Consider the following 25,363-nt stretch of genomic DNA (forward strand, 5'->3'; position numbering starts at 1 on the left):
ACTAATAACGGGAACAGGCTCAAGATAAAGGATATAAAGAATAACCTTAGCGGCTCCACCACATTGAAGCAAAAGCTAAAGATCTATTTTTAACAGCTGTTCCACCTCTGAAACCTCACCAAATAAAAACGCTCAACCGGCAGTCAGAATTGATTGGAAACTTTCCAATTAAATGTTTTTATGCTTAAAAACTAAAGAGAAAAAAAAAACCCTTCATTGAAAGAAAAGCACTTTGCAGAAATGTGTCAGATCTCTCTCACCTACCCTTCCAAAGGCTCTCAGCCTGCTAAGAAGGTTTCAAAATGTGTTTGGTTTCCTGCCACCACAGTCTGGCTTCCCAACCAGGCATAGTGCCCGTGGGCCAGAAAACCCAGAGCCTCCAGACTCTTGGATGAGTTGGTTCCCAGCACCTGGCAAGCTACTTGACCTCAAAATCAAGTAGCATGAGGAGCCAAATGCTCCAGAAGTCTAGAGGCCTTGGATCCCCCCAGCCCCGAGACAAATCAGCATGGCAAGGCAGACGAGGAACAGGGGATGCCGAACCGCAAAAAGCTAGTTTCAATACTGACACTGAGAGGAGAGGAGCAATAACAAAGCAAAAATAATTCATCAGTTCCAGCCAGCAGTTGCCAGATCCCAAGAAGCATCTTACTGGAGAAACAGCATGATTCAATGGTTTGTGAAATGAATTCTGAAAAAGTTTTGGTTCTGAGTTTTGGGGCTCTTTGTCCCAGTTTGGATAAAAACCAGGAATTCCAAAAAGTATCATGGAACAGATGTTTGGTTTTCAAACCAGCTACGTTAGCATGCATAAACACGGTTTAGGAATGATTTAATTGAAGAATGGAATATCCAGACTGAATCCAAAGATAACCGAGGTCAAACATTATACCTACTTTGTTACTATATTTACTAATTTGAAGTAGACATCATACTTGAACCTTTACATGATTTTTAATCACATGAGAGATATACACATTTATTTTAAAGTAAACTTAACTAAGCCTCACCTGACCTTTAAGATTTTAATTACAAAACTCACCTTAATAAGCTGAGTACACATTCTGCACTCTTAGAAATGCTACTCTAAGGTTTAAATGGATTTACGCAAGAGAGTAATTATTTCAAATACAAAAGGCAATCTATTATTAAAGCTGATGACATTGGCCTACACTTCTGCAGTTCCAAGCTAATTGGCATTCCACGGAATGAAACCTCAGAAAAGGCATTTTGCTGATGTAGTTAATGTACTCCTGAAGCAGAGAGTCAAACTCAAGCTGCAATATGATGATACAATTGGGCAAAGTCACTTCTGAATCAGTGGTTTTCAGCACATAATGATGCTGAGAAAAGGGGGTTTTAATCTCACTAGACAAATACTGAAAAGCAGAGTTTAAGTATATTGCGTAGGTGGCAGGGAAGTTAATTTGTTCTTTTGCACTATGTTTATGGCAAATACACACTTCAAGTGACTATGAAATACAGGTACCAAACCACTGATTCCTCTTTTGAAAGTGAATGTGATTTACTCAGCATGGAAACAGTATGAAATGTGCATTTGATATGAATTATTCAAAGGTGGCTGAAATCTCACTCATTTAAGATGTACAGGCCCCCACTGGTGCATATTGCTGAATGGATCAGAAACAGGGTTTTTAGTATCAGAAGGCAAGTGGAAGTAATCAAAGTAACAGCACTGAATCAAAATTGGATGACCAAATAAAACAACAGAATTCACTGATGCAAGAAAGCCACCCTCAAAGAAAATAAGCATTTGCAATAAGAACAAAGGCAGAGTCAACCGTTTTTATTCCAAACAAAATATAATGATTTTTAGTGGGGATCTTTGGGGATAAATAGTCTTATTTTTTTCCAAATACTTACATTCCAAAACCAAAATAAGACCAATTAAAATCCCAGTGTTTAGTTTACGTTGGATCAGACTCTTATTGCATCTTTTGTTTATTCTTCAAAGGGCAGCAAAGAATAAGAAAAAAGTCTGGCATTTCAGTCATCCCGGGCCTTTTTCCAAAAAGTTGCTTTTCAAACCCTCCAAGTGTTTTGACTAGGATTTCTGTGTCACTCAATTCCCGACAGCCCAGAAGCAGAAAACTGAGCTCAAAACTCAAATTCAGCCGAAGTGTGACGATTCAGTAAAAGCTTTAAAAAAAAAAAAATCTTGAAATAACTGCTAAGAGCCACTTACAGCATATAATAACGTCACAATCTCTCTCTGCTTCACAGATTTTCTCCCCTCCTTAAGTATTTAAGAGTACCACATCCCAACTGTGTAAAAATACATGTCTTTCTACCTAGGAGAACTTGTACAATCTTTCCTATGCCTAATGAAGGGTGTGTGCCTGAAAGCTTGCAGATAAATACAACAATGTTTGCAAATATCTAGTTGGTCTAATAAAAGAAATCAACTCTTCCACAAGTTTTGATTCCTTTTGTCCTTTCCTTAAATTCCAAACTCTAATACAGCTTGGACATGAAGTATACTTAATCGTACTGATGACAGAATTACTATCAGGAATGCTTGGGCCAAAATATATTGAAGTCAGAGTACATACAAGTATTTATGTGAATTCACACTCAACAACAAAATTAGTTTTGTGCATATTTTTGTGCTTTATGGAACATTTTCTAGATTATGAAAATACTAAGTTTAATTTATGATTAGCTACTGTAAAACATTGAATGTGGTTTTTCTCACATGGATAATGAAACTGTTATTATATAATGCATACATACCTCAAAAATAGCACACTACCAAACAGAGAGCAAACCTGGCCGTGATGGTAATTCTAAAAGTAGGTAAAAAACATCTTGAGCATTTTTCCAACCCCCCCCCCCCCCAAAAAAAAACAAAAACAAAAAAGCCACACCTGTGCTCAGCTTTACTCTTGTGAATCCATCACAGAAAATGTCTTTCTGGTTTATTTCAGTGAAGAATATCCTAACCCAGATGAAATCATCAGTGCTGGCAGAACAGAAAATGCTATTAAAGTTCAAGAAACCCTTTAGAGCATTTTCTAGGGATTTGCTAAACAGATGGTCCAAAGGGTTCCAGAACCAAACACTGCCTGTGAAGAAGTTTCTGAACCTAAGCTTGGGACTCAAATATTGCTTCACTCTAGCAAGTTACAGAGAAAGCAATCCAATTTCTCAAGAGGCACCACAGAGAAAAAATAGTATCTGCTTGCCTGAATCTAGCTTGACGTCATTTTACCTCTTGCTTTTAATGGAAGCAAAAGAACTAGAAACATTCAAGAGCTGGTTTGGGGAGGTTAGTGTCCATCACCCTTGCAATAACCAACCAAAAAAGTAGATCTTCATGTTGTGCTCAGACCGACATGGAGGACAGAGAAGAAAAACTCTTCAAAGCAGCAGAGAAGATCGGTGACCAAGGACACATGCATGGTTTGTACTTATGGGAGAAGGAATGCAAGAGCACAGATTGATCCTTTCCAGATGAAGGCAGGATCCTAAAGCGTTTGAAAAACAACTGTAACAGGATCAATGGAAACCAACTGTCATAATAGAGTGGAAGGCCAGTCTACCTTTCTTCTTCCTCTAGCCAGCAAAATTCAGCTTGGTGTCACAGTATTGTAAAGGCAAGGTTCTTTGGGTAGATGTGATGTCTTTTAATTAGACCAACTGAGTAGTTGGAACAAAGTTTTTTGCAAGCTTTTGGTTACAAGTATCCTTCTTCAGGAATAGGGAGACTCTGCTGTTGTTCTGTAAAAGCAGGGGAAGAAAGGCAAGATCTATATTGGGGGAAATGGGCAGTCACATAAATGCTGGGAAGAAATTTTCAAAAATGATATCTAACAGTTAGTGTGATGAGTGCTAACACATGAAACAAGCCATGGAACTCCCTGATGTTGCTGACAAGATCTTGCTTAACCACTGAACCAATTGGTTATCTACAATGCCAGTTGTTGACAGCTGGACAACTGCCTGAAGTACCTTTGTCAGGTATCCGGGTTGTAGCCGTATTGGTCTGGAAGCAAAAGGAATCAGGACTTGTGGTAGAGATGATATCTTTTATTAGACCAACTAGATTTTTGCAAAAAAAAAAAAAAATCTTTAATTGCAAGCTTTTGGGCACAAGCACCCTTCCTTCAGGCATATGTGAAATGACTGTACCTTTGGGAATGTCTCCCAGAAATTCTAAAAAAATTAAGAGTTAAGAAAGCATCACATTATTCACTGTTTTAGACAAACTCTACAACACTAAGTTCAAATGTGGTTTTTAGCATATTACGATTTGCACACATAACTTACCCTTCTAGTGTTTTCGAGAACTTTTTGATCTGGCTTTCCATAGTTTGGTGGATTGGCATATGGATCGTAGCCAAGTTTTGCTAACATAGGTGCAATCACTGGCATATCTTGTAGAACATCTGCGGGTATTTTCCCAACCCATTTTGACAAAGCTTCCACATTGACTGGCTTGATTACTTGATCTGTAGATCTTTCAACCCTGCATAAAAATAAATAAATAGTAGTTAGTAATGTCCCCGCAAGGAGTATTTACTGTTGAACTGGCATCAATGCCTTCAGTTTGTGATTTTGTTTAATAGCACGTTTATATAAAGCTAATAAGAAATAAAGCACTACTACATAAATACAAAAGGGAGAACGTGAGAGTTGGCATGACCTATCAGAATAGACTTGCAGATTTTGTAGCTGATAAAAATTGTGCCTATGACCTCAAACTGAAAAAGACAAATAAGAGAATAAGCTGGCTTTGCACAGAATGTACTGGGAATCTGATTAAACATTATGGCAATTAAAACTGCACTTTTCAAGCGCGTGTTTAAGTCTGATGCAATGAAAATCAGGTTACTTAGTGCTTAGAATCAATTTTGAAAAGCGGGACATAAATACCCAAGTCACTTAGGCAGTTTTCAAAATGTTCACCCTAAAAAGTGATAGTAGAACAGTGAAATGGGAAACGCATGGTAAAACGGAATGAGAAACTGTTAGTAACTGCTATAACCGCAATGCTTTATATTGTGTTATTTGCTAATTGAATGGTACCCAAATGCTTCTCTAATATTAGAGATATTTAATGTAATTATTGGTTTTGTTTTACGATGCTACACTACGCTTTCTAGAAGTTACCGCTCCAAATTAAGTTGCTTAACATGGAAACATCAAGACTTCACCTCCTTTTTGCATCAAAAGGAACATGCAAAAAAGTCGCACCCATTCATTCTTGAAATGTTCTTTTGAACTGGAAAAGCACACACCTCTTTAGACACCAGGTTCATCTTTCTCCTAAGAGAATTTATTATCACATATTTACACACAGAGATCCTGAGGGAGTATTTCACATCTGTGCTTCACATAACACAACAGGGGTTCGCTAGCCTGCACCTGCAATTAAATGCCTAAAGCTGTAAGAAGACATTGCTGATCAAACCATGCAGCCACTACATTTGCTTGCACCCATTATACTACTTGTGCCTGACTTACTGCTGTCAAAAACTCTGACTATAAAAACTTTGTTTAAAAATACTTAAGTTCTCTTCTACTGAAACAAGACATAAAACAAACAGTAATCAGATTCCTGCATGATTAAACAAATACGCTACCTGACTAGCATGTACATGAAACAAAAGTCAATGAAGACATTTAGATTAAGATTGAAAAAATGATAAATCAGAATTACAGATAGCAGACTTCGCCTGAAAACATAACCAGGTATTAGACGATATTTTCCTCATAGATGAGAGTTTGGTTTGGGGTTTTGTTTGGGGTTTTTTTTTTTGGGGGGGGGGGGGGGAAAGAGGGGGAAACTGCAGTCAGTCCATTGACTTCTGTCAAGTTACAGGTTTAACCTAGATTGTCTAATTAACTTAACAACTGAACAATTCCTGCATGTTGTATTTAGAGTAACAAATAACTATATGCTTGTAATGATTTAAGGAATTTTGCTTAACACTTTCTGGATTCCATTTAAGAGGAATTATGCATAGTGATTTTAAATTGGTCTTTGTCCTCCAGCTGTCCTTTACTCTCCGTCTTGGGCTAATAAGCCTAATGGACACAGGCAAACCATAGCAAGTTCTAACTTAAGTGCTATTTCTCCAAAATACAGTCACCCTAAACTATAAACTGGCTGTACCAATGGGGACTGGGATGTCGGGGGAGAGGTCGCCTCGGCAATGAAGTCACGTGACAGAAGACTTATGAAATTATAAAAAGCCATGGCGTAAGCAAAGACCTCATTGACCACTTACAGATCGCAGCAAGGCAGCGAGAAATTCTGCCGTCTTGCACAGGGAAGGGCCCAGAAAAGTAGCATAATATAGATAAATTGATCAGGATGCTTTATAAAACAGCCTGTAAGTAACAAACAGCATTATGTACTTGTAAAACAAATCCTGCCTGTTCTCATTTTCATTTTTGGCAGCATTAGCTTCAATATAAGGCATTTCACAGCAATTAACACCTGGCAAGGGGTAACACAGAAGCACATTAACATCTTCAGCCAGTCATTCATCTTCAGGAATGAAGACACACTAAGTTGGTCTTTTAAGCAAATGCACAGGAAGTGATTTGAGAGAGCACGAAACCAGGAAAAGATCCTTGCCTAGACCATCTGAGCAGACGGTTTTTTTCCTACATACCAACAAGAAAAGTGTCTTACATGTAAAGCCTACTCAGAATTCAATAAGCTCTCTCACATGTATGTAAGCATGTACACTGATAGCATGGCAGTTTCAAACTCCACTTCAGAAGTGAAGCAATAACTGAGAGAGAGTGAAACAGCGGACAATATCAAACCCAGAGCTAGCCACAAGTAGCTTGGGGGAAAAAAAATGCATTAGAAAAGAGCTATTCCGGTAGTAATCCTGCTTAGACATTTATTTTCCCATTAAGCCTCAAAAGGATAGCATTTCTTTGCATCCATGGTCCAGAGCTGCTTCCAGTTAGGTGGCAAATGCCAGAGATACATTAGCAATACTAGTTATACCCAGATAGCATGCTATAATGCATTCCTTGAACAGCCACATGAGCAATGATTTTAAAACCAGAGAAGGTTCTGAGCTACTCCAAATCCTGCATCTTTAATGTCCTTTGCAACATTTTCTCCAAGTTGTCTAAAAACCACCAAGGGAAATTTATTAACTAGAAGTGAAATAGCAGTAAGGCTCCAGGAACATCTGCAACAGCAACAAAGGAATGAAAGAGGGGATAAGCAGGCAAATGTAGAGGAGGATGGAAGGGTTTACAACTGCCCCTAAATCAAGTGGGAAAGAAAAAAAAGTGTGGAATATTAAAAAAACAAAAACAAGACACAAGCATCCAAAAATTCAATCTATGATTTAAGAGGAAATAACCAAGTTAGGAAGAAGAAGAGTGAAAGTGAAGGCAGAGGAACTCTCTTTCCCTCACAAGTCAACAAATCAGTAGATGGCCAACATTATTTGGACTAGAGAAACAGCATACCTGTAAATATAATCCTAAACACAATTTGATGAGTTGCATATTGAAAAGCTCTAAAAGATTTCACGAGACAGACAGTTTGACATATGGCCTATTCCACAAAAAAAAAAAGTTACTTTGGGTACACCTCCACAAGGTTACAGATTGTTGTCATAAGCTTTCACTCAGAAAAGCCCCACCTCAAAAAGAGATTTAAGTCAAATTTTTAAATAATAGGAGAGTGGGGATGGGGGAGGGACTGAAGACTTCCATTGTCCAAGGATGTAAAATCTGAACTCTCTCTAAAAAGTCCTTTTTAAACAAAGGACACCAACTAGGAGGCTGAGTTTAGAACAAGGTGGCATGGCTCCAATGTCAGCCTATAGCCTGCTGAGTGGGGGGACTGTAAGGATGAATAAGTGATGATGGCAAGTTATAACAATTGAAAACAAAGCTGAGAAATTTAAGGCAAGTCACTGAGCCAGTTAAGGGAAAACATTACATTTCAGAACCACAAGGCTCCTCAGCTCAGGCTAAAGATCGCCAACACCAACCGAATTTAACCAAATTCTTATTTCCTTTGACCAGTCTCCCCTTGCACATAACAAGCTTACTAGAGAGCATCTCCTTATCACAAACATTGCCATCCGGCTCCTTGCCTACAATTCCAACTCTTATTTTATTAGTCCAGAAGACTGAGTGCAAAAACCCGTTGTTATCTTAAGTACAGAATAGTTACTTACCCTCCAGTAACTGTGAATCTGCAAAATGTTGTGGTCAGGGTGAATCCTAACGTAGCTCTGCATGAACCTCATGCATGCAAGATTAGAGTCTTCAAAAAATAGTTTCCATCAAATCTGTGACATGTCCCTGTTCCCTTTTCATGTTCCTGGGTGCTGGCATAAAGTCTATGTTAGCTAAGGACTCAAAACAGCAAAGATCATGGGATCCATACTGAAAGTGTACTCAAATACCAGTTACTAGGAAAGGTAAATGTGTCAGCATGGATCCAGGTGTAAGGCAGACCTGTGAGCCAAGGTGCTTCAGCTACAGTAGATGAATGGGGATTACAGCAATGACATCCTGAGCTTGGCATCTGCTCTAAAGGCTAAGTCAAATGCACGGTGTTTGATGGCTAGTGGGTTAACTCCTCACAATGCCACTCTGCAAACCGCAGGAACAAGAACATGATTTAAAAGCACTGAGGAATGCTGCTGGAGTTTTAACAGAAGACAGCACTATTCAGGGGGAAAGTTAGACTCTCCAATAGTTTTAATAGACCAAGATGCACTGTGCTAACCACATAAGTGTTCTCTGTGATGAAATGGCCTTTGGAATAGCCAACTACAGCTGGAAATAAAAACCAGAGATAGCCAGTTGAATCTTGCCTGTTGCAAGCCTGGTCACTCTAATTGCTGTGGTGGGATCCCAACACTGGATCCCTGTGCTTTTAAAATTTCTTGCCCAAAGAAGGATCCACCACTGTCTTTCTCTAGCACATTTCCTGGGCAGAGACTGTCTGCCACCCCTTGACTGATGTGGTACTTCAAGATCCAACTACCCTAGGTCCCCAGGACCATTTCTGACCATCTCCACCCTACCCAGCAAAGGACAACTCAGCAGTTAAGCACACCCTTTTCCAGAGCACAAGCCTTCTGAGCACTCATTTCCCTCTCTTCCATGATACACAATAGCTGAAGTGCACCAATTCTGCAAAAAAAGTATTTCTAAATACAACCATCATTCTACCTTAGATGGCCCCAAAGATACAGAGATCTGGGCAAAGCACCTACACATTGCTCCCTTCTAGTTTCCTCACCATGCCTTAGCAGCAGTCACTGGGGCACAGTCAGAGTCTAAGGAATCTTCCTTCCTATTTCCCTCCTGCATGTGGCACCTCTTCCATAGCACGCCTCTGTCCTCCAGTATCTGGCTACTCTATTCTAATAGACAGTTTCCTCAAATCTGCCCCTGCATGTTCCTCTGTCAAGTTGCACCATTACCAGGGTGACCTTACATCCTGGACAAACCGGGACAGTCCCAGCTTCTGTAGTCTGATCCCAGCTGGCTGGTCAAAAGTCCCAGGTCAGAGTCCAGGGGGGAGACAGAGTGGCGCGGTGTGCCAGGCATTTGGTCGGACAGGCACTGCTGCTGCTGTGCTGGAGTGAGGACATGCCATGTGCAGAGGGGTGGAACCTGCTCCAGTCCACCCACATTGCTCCCACATAGCAGCAGTGGTGCCTGCCCAATCGCCTGCCCGGTGCACTGTGCCACTCCATGTCCCTGCTGGACTCCAGCCTGGGACTTTTGACCAATCAGTCAGGACCAGACTATGGAAGCTGGAGCATATGGGGTACCCTAGCCATGACTTCTAGGAGGTTATAGTTTTAAAGAGCCATAGCAAGAGTTCACTCTCCATGTTCCATCCCAAAGATTTTTTTTACTTCTTTAGTTCTGATGCCATTGCAGGCTACTGAAGCAACCTGGTTTTACCCAGAATTAATTGCACCGTTTTCCTCTGGGCCAGACTTATTCACTTGTTTGTAACTGTTTTAATTAGTCACATTTAAAAAGTGAACTGCCAGGTGCCATTTCCCGACTCCTTAGCAGGATTATGAGCAAAAAATTCAGTGAAGATGATTAAACAAGAGTTCAGAAAATCAGACAGAAATTAAATTGCATGTGCATCGTACGTGGCAGATAGTCTGAAGTGTCTGCTCTTGTCCACATGGGAAAGTAAGCCTCGGGCAGAAGATGACAGAAAAATTAATAGAATTTCATAAAAAACTGAAATCACCTTGGAGAGGATCTCAAGGTTCAATTTCAGCACCACCTGAAACCCTGTGAAATGTCACATATGAAGGACTGGCCGCAAAAATTTGAAGCTTCTTCAGTCTTCAAAATGAAGCAATTGGAACTAGGAAGACATGAAATACACAGGGGGAAACATGGAGCTTTTGGAGGTCCAAGCAGGAAAAAGTTTGACCAATTTTTTGAGGCACTCGGATGCCTTCGTGCAAGACCGAACCAAAAGTTTCAAATGCATCAACTGGTCAAGAATCTAGCCTCCACGTAGTCCAGACTATTCTAAGCCACTGTAAAGGGACCCTCGGCAAGCAGCCACACTGGAACATGGGCAACTGGTGGGGGAGGGCACATCCCCGCCACCACCGGCATCTGCGGCAGCGCGCCAGCTCTGTCCCCACCACCGATGCTGCTGGCAGCTTCTGTGGGTGTCCCCCCAAACTCAGGAAGCACCAGTCGCCCATGCACTGGGGTGAGGCCCAGGTGCTGCACATTCAGCAGGTGTTTACTTCCCCTGTTCCGTGTCTCGCCCACCGTGACTTGGTGCTACTGGAAAAAACTGTCAGACAATCTGGGGTTCGTCGAGATGTGGGCTCTGATGCCTGCAAGTCTTCTGTGGGGCTCCACCCCCCTATACCCCACCCCTTTCCACTCAGGTGTCATCAGTGATTGGCGTGGGCACCTGGTCTCATTAGGCATCCGGCTTTGCGTGTTAGGCAAATGGGTCCATAATGGAGAGAAACGAATATACAACTATAACTCAAATAATGTTGTTTATGCCTGCTTCAGGCCTCTTTGATCCAGCAGTGTACCTCGGTTGTTTCGTCTCAGGTGATCAGCTCTTCTGGGGTTTATCCCCTTCCATGAGCCAAGTCCAAGTGGGCTGGTCTGTTCTGGGATGAGCCCTTTGAATAATCAAGGGCCACAGGTACCACAAGCCTCTGTGAGGCTTCTAGGCGTACCTGACCTCTGTCAGCTGAGGGTTGGTCAGTGTTCCCAGTGTAGGGTCAATGGCTCGCTGGTCCTCGATCCAGATCCTGGGTTCTGGTGGGGCGATGTAGTGTAAGCCAGCGCCTGTACTGGAAGTTCTGGGTTGGCCCAGGTTGACTTGGATCCCTGCCTGCCCCCATGTGCCCTGTGCTTGCTGACAGGCATTAAGAGCCCCAGAAGGGCTTGTCAGCACTTGCGCCTGTGGCTCTCAGGCCCTAGGTGGCATTGTCTGTTCTCCCCACCTGCCTGCTTTGCTGGCTGTGCTCTGTGCTTACACAGAGCCGAGGCTCCAACTCTTGCTCCAGCCTGGGAAAGGGGCCAGCTGTGAGCCTACTCCCTGCTGGCCACTCCTCTCACCCTGTGGACAGGCAAGTGGCAGAGCGCCCCTTCGTTTTGCAGGCTCACTGCTTTCCTGCCAGACTGGCTGCAAGCCTGCTACTTGCGGAGCACACTGGTGGTTGCTGCCCTGGTAAGTATGGGGCTTAGTTGGGTCCCTGCTAAAACCACCCATAGAAAACTTTCTCCATTTAGATATAAAAGGTTTTTTGTGGGTACCTGTCTTCTGTTTTGCAGAAGAATCTTCTAGACTTGCCTACAGCAGTCCCTGTCCATGGTACTTGCATGCAAACATCCATGCTGTCAGATCAAGGGACTACAGATGGGATGAATTACCAGCGTTGTGAAGACAGATCCAATCAGAGTAGAAGCTTACTCTCTTCAACCACTAGTGAAATATGAGAATGGCCATGGCCAGGTGGAAAGCTTAGTCACACGCCCATGCTCCAAGTATAATTCTGCAATCAGAGAGATAATTTCCCCCAAATTCTAACACTAAAGAAAGTTTGGGGTTTTGCGGGTAATTTAAGTAGATCTGTTGGCTTGAATTAAGTTGAAAAAAGTGCTACTTAACAGTCAGCCTAAAACAATACATGTTTTATATCTTGCTTAAAATTTTCTTAAGGAATGGCCATTTCTGTCCATTACTCTTCATAAGTTTCTTCAGTGCTGATGAATTTTCTTCAGCATAATTCCAGATAAATGCCATCTTTATGTGTACAGCTCACATATTCCTATATAGCAGACCAGGAGTTTATCCCCCATGACCCTCTCAGAAAAGGAGCAACAATCATTAAAAATGGAAAAAGAAAAAAAACACTATCTTTAAAACCGTCACCCATTTTGAATTGATGTCTTAGTCTTCCCATGAACATTAAATGCTTTTGAAGGGGTCAGACTAATATGTGGAAAAGAAATGACAACAAAGAATTCAATGATGAGATTCATAGATGCTAGGGTGGGAAGAGACCTCAACAGGTCATCAGGTCCAACCCCCTGTCTAGGCAGGAAAGAGTGCTGGGGTCAGATGACCCCAGCCAGATGCCTATCCAGCCTTCTCTTAAAGACCCCCAAGCCCATCCCAAATTTTGGCCATCCTTACTGTGAAGAAGGTTTTCCTGATATCTAGCTTAAATCTGCTCTCTGCTCAGTTTATGACCATTGTTCCTTGTTACCCCAAGAGGTGCCCTGGTGAACAGAGCATCTCCAATCCATTGCTGCATCCCCCTAATTAATTGGTAGGCGGCCACAAGATCACTTCTCAGCCTTCTCTTGTAGAGGCTGAAGAGGTCCAGGTTCCTAGGGCTCGTCCTGTAAGCCCCTAACCATACGAGTGGCCCTCCTCTGGAGCCTCTCGAGTCTATCAACATCCTTCTTGAAGCATGGTGCCCAAAACTGGATGCAGTACTTCAACTGCGGTCTGACCAATGCCACATAGAGAGGAAGTATCACCTCCTTGGTTCTATTTGTCATGCATCTGCTGATGCATGATAAATTGTGGTTAGCTTCGCTGATGATTTTGTCACACTGATGGCTCACGTTCATCTTGGAGTCCACTATGACTCCGAGATCCCTTTCCACTTCTGTGCTGCTGAGAAGGTCACTTCCCAGTTAGTAGGTATGCTGGATATTTTTGCACCCTAGGTTGAGTGCAGAGATGGAAAGAGATGCACTTGTTGAGTGCAGAGATGGAAAGAGTCAAAGCCAGAAACTGCATAAAAAATTCCTATACTGGTTTCATTCAAACATGCTTAAAGTTTAAGGGCATCTATACACATGATGGACCTCTGCTCATGCATCAGAGCAGGCTTGATTCATCTATTAATCAATGTTAATTAATTAATTGAATAATTAGATAAAATTAAATAATTGAAGTAAAATAATTAATTGATGCCAATTAGCATGCTCCAGCAGCCTCCGTGTCGTGTATTCAGTGTCCCTGCATTTCAAACTGGTAGCGGGGACACTTTAACTAAAGATTGTTAAACGAGCTCCCACAGCCGCTCCAATTAAAGCGCCCCATCCTCCACCCTGCAGCATGTATATAGACGCCCTGTGAGACTAATAAAAAGTCTCATCCTACCCAACGGACACAAAGTCCTTGATGAAAGTGAAGTGAAATTTATTTTTCAAATGCTAAGCCCAAATCTTAGAATACCAACACATTCTCTCTAAACAACCCCTTTACTGCTATGGGAAAATGTAGTCGCTGCATGTTAGACATGAAATAGCTGCACAACAAGAAAAGTTTCATGTTTTTTAAAAATGTTTATCAGTAATTTTTTCTACTCTGAAGTTTAAGGCCTGTCTCTCTTTCTCCCTCCCATTCACCCACCACAGATCATCTAGAACTGTGTAGACTAGACAAGGTCACTCGGCATCCAGGAATCTAAGCACCACAAAAACAGTAACCTGGAAGTTGTAGATTAGTACTATTTTGCTAGTGGCTGCCTGCATTAATTGTCCCAACATGGTTAATAAGCAAAGCAAACAAACCAACAGTCCCACATTTCTGTAGGAAATAAGAAACTTCATACCACCACCCATAAGGCACTCTGCTATGAAGGGGAGGGGGAGATGTCTCAGTAATACTAGGTATTACTCACATCTCATAGGTAGCTAGGATATGGAACATTAAGGTTTCGCTGTTTTAAAGTTTGTTTTTTGGGGGGGTTTTTTAAATGGCAAAATTAATATTAAAACTACACAATTGAAGTTTCAGAGTAACTTAAACTCCTAAGCACAATACTGTTGCAATTACTGCTACATTTTTAGGAGTTCCTGATTTAAAAGCTTAACTGTGTTGCATCAGAAAACACAACAACTCCCTTTACTGAAGGATTAATTGGTTAGAAACTGCTGACAGAGTCTATATTCCAAAGGCTGTAGCAGCACAGCTGGCAGCCAAGAAAAGCCAACGTTTTAAAGGGCCTGCAAGGCTGTGAGACTCACAAGTTCCTGTTGACTCAAAAAGATATTATAGTAATATCAGATGGGGACATTGACTTAAAAGATCCAGTTACTTCCACATATTCCAATATAAGCATTACATAGTCGTCTAGTATCACAAGAAAAAAAAGAAAAAGAAAACCCTCCTCTCTCAGTCCCTGCTTCCCATCATGAGCTGGGTTGTGCTGGGAGAGTTCTCTCTTTTATTTTTGGCAGCAGTGGTTTCCTTCATTGACAGACTCCTGAAGGGATTTGCAAAAAGGACATCCACATTCACAAACCAGTCACTCCAAGCCACAACTGCAAGCAATGGTGTTAAGTTAGCCATCTTCAGGAGTCTAGTCCCCCCAAAAACCCTCTGTTCCTACCTCCCAGATGCCAGATGGACCAACACAGCTTTTCTTTTTTATACTATTTTGGAAAAAAAATGTTTCTGTGCACATTTAGCAGCTTTGTCCAGATGTTTAGGATGCAAGCTCCTTTGGGGCACTGTCCCTCATTTGGTATGTTTGTATAAACATACAGCTCAATAAAGTCCAATCTCTTTTAGGAACTTCCCCAATATTATTAATGACTCTTATATAATCCAAACATATTGTAGCTTAGGAGGAAATATTCCATGCCCATTATGTTTTCCCTTGATTTTATAAAGGTAATCGTTTCTATAGCGCTAGGCTGACACTTCACTGGTCTTCTCTGTATCAACCACATGCATCTGTGACTAAGTCTTAATAAATAAATTAATAATAACAACAAAAATTGCTCTGTAGGTAAATACTAGCTTAGCCAGCTGAGGACTTTTATAGCTAGTTATAGCCATTTATAGCTGGCTTTCAATTTTTAACATCTAATCAGTTAGCTTTATAGTTCTGAAGCATTAATCAGTATAAGCAAAACAGATTTTTTGTTTGTTGGTTTACACTATTCTTTAGGTTTAACATTTATCTTCTCCACTGAGTATAATGTAGTGTATTAATCTGCTTGAAACAACTGGGGAAAAAAACCCAACCAAAAAAGGCACTGCTGTCAGTATTTGTGCAAATATTACTGACAACGTGTTGTCACCGTATCCTTATAATAGTGGATTATTGCAACCTCGCCTCTGCTTTATTTGTATCTTTAATGCTTAGCAGCCCTAGCCTTGGTCCAACATCTCTCTGACTGAATTGTAAGAAGTCTGCAGGAATTCTGTTCTGACAACAGAAAAGACTCCCAAGTTATCAATGGAAGGTAATGCTGAGCCTTAAGCTTGTTTTAGAGATAAAAAACATTAATATGTCTGTAGTGAGAAGCAGACAGCAGCAGAATAAGGCTGATATTTGTCAGTACTTGTTTCTGAAGCCTGCAATTATGCTTGGTATCATATAAGGGCTCACAACACCACCTCTCCTATGGAATAAAGGGACTGTTTCCTCTAGTTAAAAAAAAAAAGGGGGGGGTAAAGCTGTGTCATGCATCTGCTCTACATCTGTGTAAAGTCCCTCCTCACTTTTTGAGGGGTAAATATCCAGTGCCTCAGTCATGTGCCAGTTTTTCAACTCAGTTTCATCCCAGGATAGCAGTTTGCTCAATGAAGACCTACCAGCCAGGAGCTGCAAGTGCAGACAGCTAGTCTGGCAGAGAGCTGGTCGTGTCCTTTCTTTAATACAAAGTAAAACTTGCACTAAGTCACTTTCTATAAAGTGCAACTTGTGCCTACAGCCATCAAGGTGCAATTCATCTCTAAACAACTAAATGCATTTCTTGCAACACTCTACAGATCTACTCATACTTACTTAGAGAGAGACACGCCACCTGCTTTCCCAATCATTTCCTCATGATGCAGCACTGCTTGGTTCCATGGGATGTGGAGAAACTTTAAGAGAGTTCTCATCCATCTTTCAGGATGTAATACAAGTTGCTCATAATGTACCAGCATGCATCTTTCAAAACCAACCTCCATGCACTGGTTATACATCGTCTCTATAGCACGATTCCACTTAGTTAAGCAGTCCCTGTAGCTGTTGAGGTCAAACCCAGCTATAGTGACTTTTCTAGATATCATAGAATGCACCGATGCACGACCATCCCGTACCATTAGAAGAAACTTAGCATTGGGGAAAATTCTGGCAAGATAAGTTAAGGACTTTAGAGCAAAAGGATCCTTGTTACACAGATAGGGTGCAGGTTCCCCATGTTTCACGATGATTTCCAATAAAAAGGCTTGCATAGCCGAGTCCAGAACTTCATCTGTGACTCCAGCTTCATCCAGTCGGATTTTCTCTTTACTTGATCTAGCCCACATCTGCTTAACCGCCAGAATTCGTGGGATTACCCTGGTCTCTTCCCCACAGCGGATATCCGGGTGAGCATCTAGCATGGCACGCATCAACGTCGTGCCACTTCGAGGCACCCCTCCAATAAATATTAAAGGCATGTCTTTGTTGTAAGCAAAGGTTTTATTTGTATTTAAATCAGAACCAGTTCTCATAGTGGTTCTCACGCTTTCCATCCTTACGGGCTGGCTGCGTTCTTCTATTCTGTGGTGGCATTCCATAGCATGTTGCCCCAGGTAGAACACTGTTACCGAGCTGATCACCAGACACGCCAGTAACAAGTTCTGTTTGAGTTTTCCAACCATTTTGAAAGAACAGTCACTGTAAAAAAACAACCAGCTCTGTTCCTCCAGATGATCTGCAGATTTTCATGCCATGGAAATCTTAAATCTAAGATAATTGAGACCTGATGGGGAACAGAAAAAAGAAAACAAGAGTTAGGACCCCAATAAGAATTATTTCCAGGACAGAACAATCGAGACAAACTAAAGATGCAAGACACCTGCTGTACAACTGTCCCACAGTATACTAATGATTGAAGTCACACAGGAGCTTCCTCACCAGCACCCAAGTTCTTGTTAGGTTAGGGTGACCCAAGTCACACACAAGGAGACAACTACAGATGTGGAACAAGAAGCTGAAAAGAAATACCTGACAGCAAAAAAATGGACATTCTAGTGGCTGAGTCCTTACCACCAGGGGATGATGAACCATGGTAAAGGTGGCGATGTCTCAACTGCCTATGCACTGGAGTTGGACACTCCAAGGAACTAATGAAGAAGTGGCGCCACACCACTAGTTCAACCACCTGCAACCGCAGCAGAGCCTCAGACTATGCAAACACTTGCTGCAACGCCTGCTGCTTGAAGGTACATGTACAATGGAAGATCTCACAAAGTACAATAAATGAGCACAAGCAGGCATAACAAAATGGTTAAATGTGGTGTAGAGACATGAGAAAATTTCTAATTAACACGCAATTCCTCCAACACCCCATCAAGATTTCAGATAGAGATTAATTACAAGTTCCCTGGCATGATATTAACACTACACAAAACACCTGTATACCAATATATTTTCCATCAGGAACAATTCAGCTCTTTGCAACAGTTTCAAAGTTATGAGTCATCTGTAGCCAGACTGATAACTTACTACTAGTTAGCAAAATTAACTGTCAGCTACACTTAAGAAAATGCTAGGAAGAATTCCACCACTGGATCTCTGTTTTTAAATGATATGGTCAAGCAAAGATGTTATGTCTGCAAGTCTCTGAATGGACAGGAAAAAGAATTTTTTTAAAGTTATTTCATTATTAGTTGAAGCATAAATGTTCTTCACACATGGCAGGAGGGGAAAAAAAAAAAAAAGGAACATAAGCTCCTCAATCCAAAGACCATGTGGATTTAACGAATAACTCAGTAAATAAAGTTTTACATTAGGGAAAAGCAAGATTCACTGCTGATAAGACTAATTTAAAGAACCAGCTGTTAAAAGCTGCTGAAGAATGTGGATCAGAATAATTCTGGCTTAGCAGTTAAGTGGCATAGATACATGGTTCATTTCTACACATGTTGGATGGAATCATCCCGTCTTCCATTATGACTGTGAATTCTTGTAGACTCTGGTGAATTTGTACAGACAACTCAGAGCCATACTCTCTGAGACTAGTTACTATAATAGGAAACTATCCACCATTCAGATTCTACATTGAGTTTAGAGGGCTTGACAATTTAGAAACACTTTGCTAGTACTTATAAAATGAATGAATTCAATATGAAGTCTAGGAGAGAACCTGGAATCCTAGTTTTTTTCTAGCCTCCATACCCGTGCTTAAAGGGTGCTGTTTTGACAACATTTATGCCCATGTGTGCCACTGTATGACCCAATCAGAGGTCTTACTCCTTTATTTTAATTAGAAACAGGAGTCTTCCCATGAATCTTTGGAACAATGAAGAGGGAATGGTTATAAGAGGGCAAACTGTTTGTTACACTGGTGCAATACAATTGCAAATGAAGATATACCACAGCACAATGGACTCCATTTTATTTAAGCTTAATAAAAACTTTGTTAATGTACACCTATAAAAATGCAACTGTCTGTTGGTTTTGGGGGTATACAGCTGCTGTTTCCCTGGAAACTTAATTTTCTGTTAACTAGGCTTGAGGAACTTAAGGCAATAAAAAGGTTTGGGACCACACTGGCTGCAGATTTTAAATGATGTTTGGTCACTGTCACTAAGAGAAATAGCGTTGTATTTCGAAGTTCTGCTACCTTCAGTCCTTTTGTAGCACCTGATGAAGCAAGCCATTCCTTATGGAAAAGTTTATGCATCTCTGATTTAGTTTAGTCTATGGTGCAAATATATGCTACCTTCTGCCTGACTTCAAATTTTACTGTTAGTCAAAGATTTAGGACATACATCAATCAACTGAAAACTAAATACAAAAGTTTTGCTTATTCTTTTTGTAGGGGGAGGACTCTTGTAGGATGAGGCAAGGTTGATTTTTGTTCCGGCAATTCAAATAAAGGATGATTTAGCAAACCCCCTCATGTCAAGAACCCATCGCTGCGAATGTACAGAGGGCTTCTGAGGTTGGGACCACAATATCGTAACCATTACCAGTAAGGTAATAAATTCCTGCATGGCCTCTGTTTACCAGTCCAAGAGAAATAAAATTGTCAAGACAGCAACAGTCAGAAAAATGACATTTGGGAAAATCATTTTTATTTCATACTTCAGAGCGGAGTTTAAATCGAATCAATTTAGAAATGGCCAGAAGGGTTTTTAGCATGCCATCAGACCATGACATGCTTGTTCCCCATTTAAAGGCCATGACATGGACATTACCTTTTAAAGAGCTGATAACCAATGCTCGTTAGTGGTAGGAATTAACTGTAGATGATTCTGATAACAAATAATTAAACTAAGGCATTTGACCCATGTAATGAAAACTAACTGAATTATTTAAAAACTCAGCAACAAAGAACATTATGATTCTTATTTTTCTTCAGGTTTGAAATACTAGAAGTCAGGTCTGTTTTGCAAAGGCCTGAAAAGTTTTATTTGTCCAAAAAAACCCACATTTTGATTTTGTTTGTTTGTCATAAAAAAAAAGTTTACAGAAACATACAATCTGAAATGGATCTTAATTACTACCCTCAGGTAACTTCTGGCATCAGTTTTCTCTGATTTAACTGTAGGAGGAGGAAACAACATTTCTGTTTCTCAGCCACTGAGGAATGAAGACAAACTTGAAGTTACCTTGTACTATTTAGGGAAGTCCTTTCTGCACATAATTCTCTTATAATAGCTTGCACTGAAGTAAAAAAAAAAATTTAAAATCAACTAATTACATTTCACAGTGGAAGAAACTGATATTGGGTCAATTAACTTGTTTCAGCTGCCCTTAAGTCTTCTGGTGCTGGTGTCGAAACAAAAATCTGGATATTTATATTTGGAGGAATACAGATTTCACGTTGAAAACCGAATGACTAATATAGAAAATTCTTTCAATAGCACTAGACTCCTGGAAGGGTAAGCTAGTCTGAAGATGTGAGGCTGTCTTGGAAAACTTCAAATACTACTACTGCTACTAGTCTGAATTAGGGCAAATTAAGGTTTTCTACTTCAGTGCTGAACTAACACACACAGCCATCATACATTTTGAATTGTATAAGAGCTCCATATACTAACGTACAGCCAACGTTTTAACAACCAGCTTCCTCAAAAGCTTTTCCACCTCAGTCAGCAGTACATGCGATATTCACTGAATCAAGGACTCCCAAGTCTCTACCCCCAGAACATCCACCAGTTCTGCCACCCAACTAAGTTCAGCCACTAACCCAGTGCCTCTCAATCCTCCCCATGCTCTTCTTATCAACACCTAAGCAAGGTTCATCAGGCTGATGCCTTACCTTACAGCTGTTCTTGACAGACAGATCAGTAGTAGCAAACAACTGCAGTAAAAAAGGCAAGCTTGTGCAGTTTCTGGTTGCACAACCAGGTACCAGTAAAGAGAGGCAAGGCCAAATTGGTGTTGCTGCTATCCTCCTCCTCACATTCTGCAGGCGGAGGGATGCAGGGATTACAGCCATGCATCCCAAGTACACACCTAGCCGACACCAAGGCAAGGAAGTCAAGGGGAAGTTCCCCGACAAGCAGCTGCTATAGCACCAGGTGCACTGCAAAAGAACTGAAACAAGCTTAACCAGCCTCAATTTTCCAGATGAACTGTAAGAGAGTATTTTGCCATATCCCCACTGACTTAACCCATTCCTATCAATAGTCATCACACTCCTAAGCTAAGGTCAGTTTAGTGATTCCATGGCTGGGGTTAAAGAGCAGTTAGAAGTGTAACCCCCTAACTTATCCAAGTCATTTTACTTAAAGTGGGCAAGAAAGAAAGAACCTGTAAGCCCCTCCCTGCTCCCAGCCTCTTGGCACAGAGGGGTGCACTGACAGCATTACATACAGTTTGCATTTGTTGAAAGCAATTCACCTTTTCATGCAGAAAGTAGGCTAGTAACACATTTTTTTTTTAAAGTAGCAAGCCCACATTTTCTTCACTGAGCTCAAAGGTCAGTCAGCTCTTCAGTACCTCTATCACCAAGTGCAAAAATGATTTCTTTTGACTAGGTGCTGCTTCAACTCTGAATTAGAGGACAGACATATTCTTCCCTAACACCACTGTCAAACAGCAAGTGGCATTTCTTCTTGCTGCTTAAACACGAGTGATTTAATTAAAATGATGCAAATGCATCTCTACAGGAAATCTAAAATGTTAAAAAATCCAGCATGGCTACAGGAGTTTACCAGAGTGAACATTTTTAATATTTACACATCATAGGGAAGTTGAAGTTTTTTAGGGCTTTTTTTAATAACTTCCACAGATGTCCATTTCCTCAGAAAAAGCTGTTATATTGTTGCCTCTGAAGAACAGCTTTTCTGAGATCACAAAATGCCCAAACTGCAAATAATTAGGTAGCTGGACTTCGGTGTGTTTCGCCTTTTTTTTTTTTTGGTGAGAACAATCTTGCCCATCTATTGTTTTATTATAGGCTCTTACAACAGGAGTAACCCATGAAACAGTTGCCTACCAAACAAACGCAGCTAAGGGCATCATAGGAAAGCATTCTGGCTGAAAAGCAAACTCAAAAAGCTGAATGGTTTGTTAGTGAATATGAGGACTTCTCTCTAAGCCACAAATCCAAGTGTGGTAGGAAAGAATCTTCTAACTCTTGTTGGTTCAGCATTTACTTCCGAGATGATGGGGTAGTTTCAAACACCCACAACAGCCATAATCTGGTAGTAACCAGGACCCCTCACTGGGATACAAAGCCGAGAGATCAAGGACTGAAAATCTTATGCGATAGTTATTAACTATCTTCTTTAGACTTGCTGGTGTTCTTTTCAGGAGAGTTATGCTAGCAGCCAACTTATATTGTTGTTACAACTGATGTAGAGCAATGGCTCTCAACATTTTTAGACTCAAGGTACCTCTTACTTCTGCGAATTGAGCAGCACCTCATTTCAAAAATTAATTTATTTATTGCAGTACTTACCGCCTTGCAGTGGGGGTGAGGGTACTAGCTGGGAAGAGCCCGAGTCTGCCATAAGGGCTGCTTACAGACGTTTAAAAAGAAAAAAACACCCAAAAATGGCGTACATTAAACTTGGCACAGATGAGGTGCTTTAATGGGGCTTTTTTGGCATTTTTATCTAATAGTTGACTGAATCAACTTTTAGATATAAGCACCCAAAAAGCCCCACTGAAGAGCATAATCTATATAGATGCTGCGGAGCCGGGTCAAACTAGCAGCGTGGGTTTTTTTGTTTTTGTGTGTGTGTTGGTATGGGTTTTTTTTTTAAAACATCTGTAAGCAGCCTATCTGCTCATCTCCCCGCCCTTGGAGCCTGAGTCTGCCCTTCTCTGCTTATCTCCTCACATTTCCTGCATCACCCTTAAAAGGATCTCATGACACTCCAAGATGCCATCACTGATGTAGATGCGTGCAGGACTTCAGCCTTTCAGAAAGTCAGCAAATCATCATACATATGGAAAACCAGAATTAGAACCAGATGCTGTGTGGCCAATGGCCTCCATTTTTATGCCCCGTAATTTAGAGAAGATATCTTAGAAGTAAAAAAAAGTTAAAAAGAAGCTCTTGCTAACTGATAATCGCAAGGGAAATTTATGTGGAGAATTGGAAACCACCCCCCAAACTTACAAGTTCCTTGACTTCAGTATAGAGATCTGGATAATGATGATGATGATGATTCTGGTAATATTTTTCATTTTTGTTCCTGATATTCCAGAATTCCCTGCTTCAGAGGACTGGCCTCAAGACAGTGACAGCCCAAAGAAAACCAAAACCAAAACCAAACCTTGAAACACTGAATTTCCTGCACAGCTTTTATTCCAAACAGATTAGCATCCCACATGAATTGACAAAACCTTTGGCGAGATGTCAATAATTAGTGGAAAAGAACTGAAAGAAATTGAAGAACCTCAGCAAAATTACTGTGGCAACATAAATTTAAAGACCAGCATCATTAAGCCACGCATGAAAGGTTCACATGTGGTAAATGAAATAATGAGTCCAATTATGGATACTGGGTTAATGGTCTAGCATGTTTGGGGGGTTGATTAGCTTGTTGACTACACATTTCCTGTCATTTTACAGAATCCCTCCTTAGCGAATTAGATCTTAAGAAAAAAAAAAAAGTTAGCAACCAGAAAGACCATTCAGCTTGGAACTCAGAACCACCTTACACAGAGAAACTAGCTTCTTGGCAATGAGCAAGAGAAAGCATTCTGGTAGCTCTTCTTTTAAGCATTTTTTCAAATACAGAAGGAAGATGAACCAAATGTAACTCCTCTTTCCTAGAGATATGAAATCCCAAGGCAGGTCTGTATTTTCAAAAAGAAAACTCATGTTAATTTACTGGCCTCTTTTAAAGCTTACATTTGAGTATTACATACTGCAATCTACACAACTCAGAACATTAATGTAGCTAGAAATTCCCATGGAGATAAAGGGACAAGTGTTCTGAATTACCCTGAAGAGCACCACTGGTTCATTAATACTCTACTGTTAACACTGTGTTATTGTTTGTTTTGTTACAACTTAAAAGTTTTTGCATATGGATTATTCAATGATGAGAAGATATAGTTAGTTCTAAAGTATTGCTAGGATTACTTAGTTTAACTTGATGCTGCAACCTTTACTTCCAACTTAAGGCAACCTTGCCTACTTCAGGCAAAAGGTTGACAACTCAGAATAAGAGATATCCACGCCCTGAAACTGGAGACAATTTCTTAATGGCTGCTTGGTCCGAAAGGGGCAGCACACCAAAAATGACAAGATGAAAAAAAAAAGAGTAAACTATTTACTTATTTAGCTGTTAGCATAATACATACACTTTAAATTTTTAATCACTGGTTTATTACAGACATTCCCAGGTGCCATTTTTCTAGAAAGCTTTGGAAGCCAACCTTACCTCTCTGCTCTCTAATCATATCTGCACAGCAGTTCTAGCCAGACATAAAACTGAATTCATTCACAAAGCAGTGTCAAGAGCTGGCCACAAAGGGGTGCTAACCAAGTCAAAGGACTGATTAACTCCCACTCTCCACTTACTGAATATACCTAAAAACATGCAATGGGTCAAACTGTGCACAGTCATGTACTTACACCTTCAAAGGATGTAGCCCACAGAGCACTGCAAGTTCACACTACTATTTTATGTATTTTGCTCTTTCAGTTCCCATTTGGCTGGATTAGGAAAAAAAACCAAAATGAAATATTTTCTCTTTGGTTAGAAAAAAAAAGTTAAGATGCAGGTGCTTACTAACAGTATTTAAAAAACTCAATAGACTCATACTTAAGGGAAGGGAGCAAGGGATGGTCAAATTCATTCATTTTCTGGAGCTGCTGATTGATCAGAGACAGCTTTTTTTGCACGAGGGTGAGTTAGCAGTGTGGCAGCACTGCTTCTGCCCCTCTGAAAAAGAATGAAGGATTCTAGGGCAATTAGCCTTGTCCTCCACTTCCTCCTTAACAGCCTGTGGCTCAATCTGGTAACTGGACCTCTTCCCAGAAAGATAGTGTACAATTCACAACAGCCTCAACAGACTGGATTTATCCTGCTGCTGGTCCCCTCCTTTCCAAGCCTGTATGCCTCAGTTTTTGTCCAGGATCAGTGGTTCTGTAGAGGCTGTTTTCTGGAATAAAGGTGTGCCCCTACAGGATCCATCTTTGTTTACTTGAACCCAAAGCCTTGTGGTCTTTTCCCCTGGGGCCTACTGACGAAATGGGAAAAAAAGAGACAGCGTCAGGGGCAGCAGATAGAAGCAACAAATGCTGAAGACCGGTCAGAGGCGACTTCCCCCCCCACAACAAATTCTGCCTCTCTTGGAATAATACCTCCCCCTTTCCCTTTGAGACAGGAGCGGGCAATTACTTTGGGCAGAGGGCCGCTTACTGAGTTTCGGCAAGCCATCGAGGGCCGCATGACAGGCAG

The 25,363-nt window shown here is 40.9% G+C and overlaps 1 protein-coding gene across 4 annotated transcripts in view; it reads right to left on the reverse strand.

Annotated features, from left to right (window-relative positions):
• TPST1 (tyrosylprotein sulfotransferase 1) overlaps positions 1-25,363 on the reverse strand; it is a 52,723-nt gene that overhangs the window by 23,118 nt on the left and 4,242 nt on the right. For 3 of the 4 annotated variants that reach the window (XM_014608133.3, XM_059717724.1, XM_019493466.2), the window contains exons 2-3: positions 16,299-17,244; positions 4,291-4,489 (exon numbers count right to left, since the gene is read on the reverse strand). In XM_014608133.3, the coding sequence (XP_014463619.1) occupies positions 4,291-4,489; positions 16,299-17,143 (1,044 nt within the window). In that variant the 5' untranslated portion in view covers positions 17,144-17,244. Of the gene's footprint in view, positions 1-4,290; positions 4,490-16,298; positions 17,245-20,754; positions 20,915-25,363 lie in introns of those variants that run through there. The other variant, XM_059717725.1, reaches the window with a different exon arrangement.

This window comes from Alligator mississippiensis, chromosome 14 (assembly GCF_030867095.1).
Source record: "Alligator mississippiensis isolate rAllMis1 chromosome 14, rAllMis1, whole genome shotgun sequence".
In the NCBI taxonomy this organism is placed as follows: Eukaryota; Metazoa; Chordata; order Crocodylia; family Alligatoridae; genus Alligator; species Alligator mississippiensis.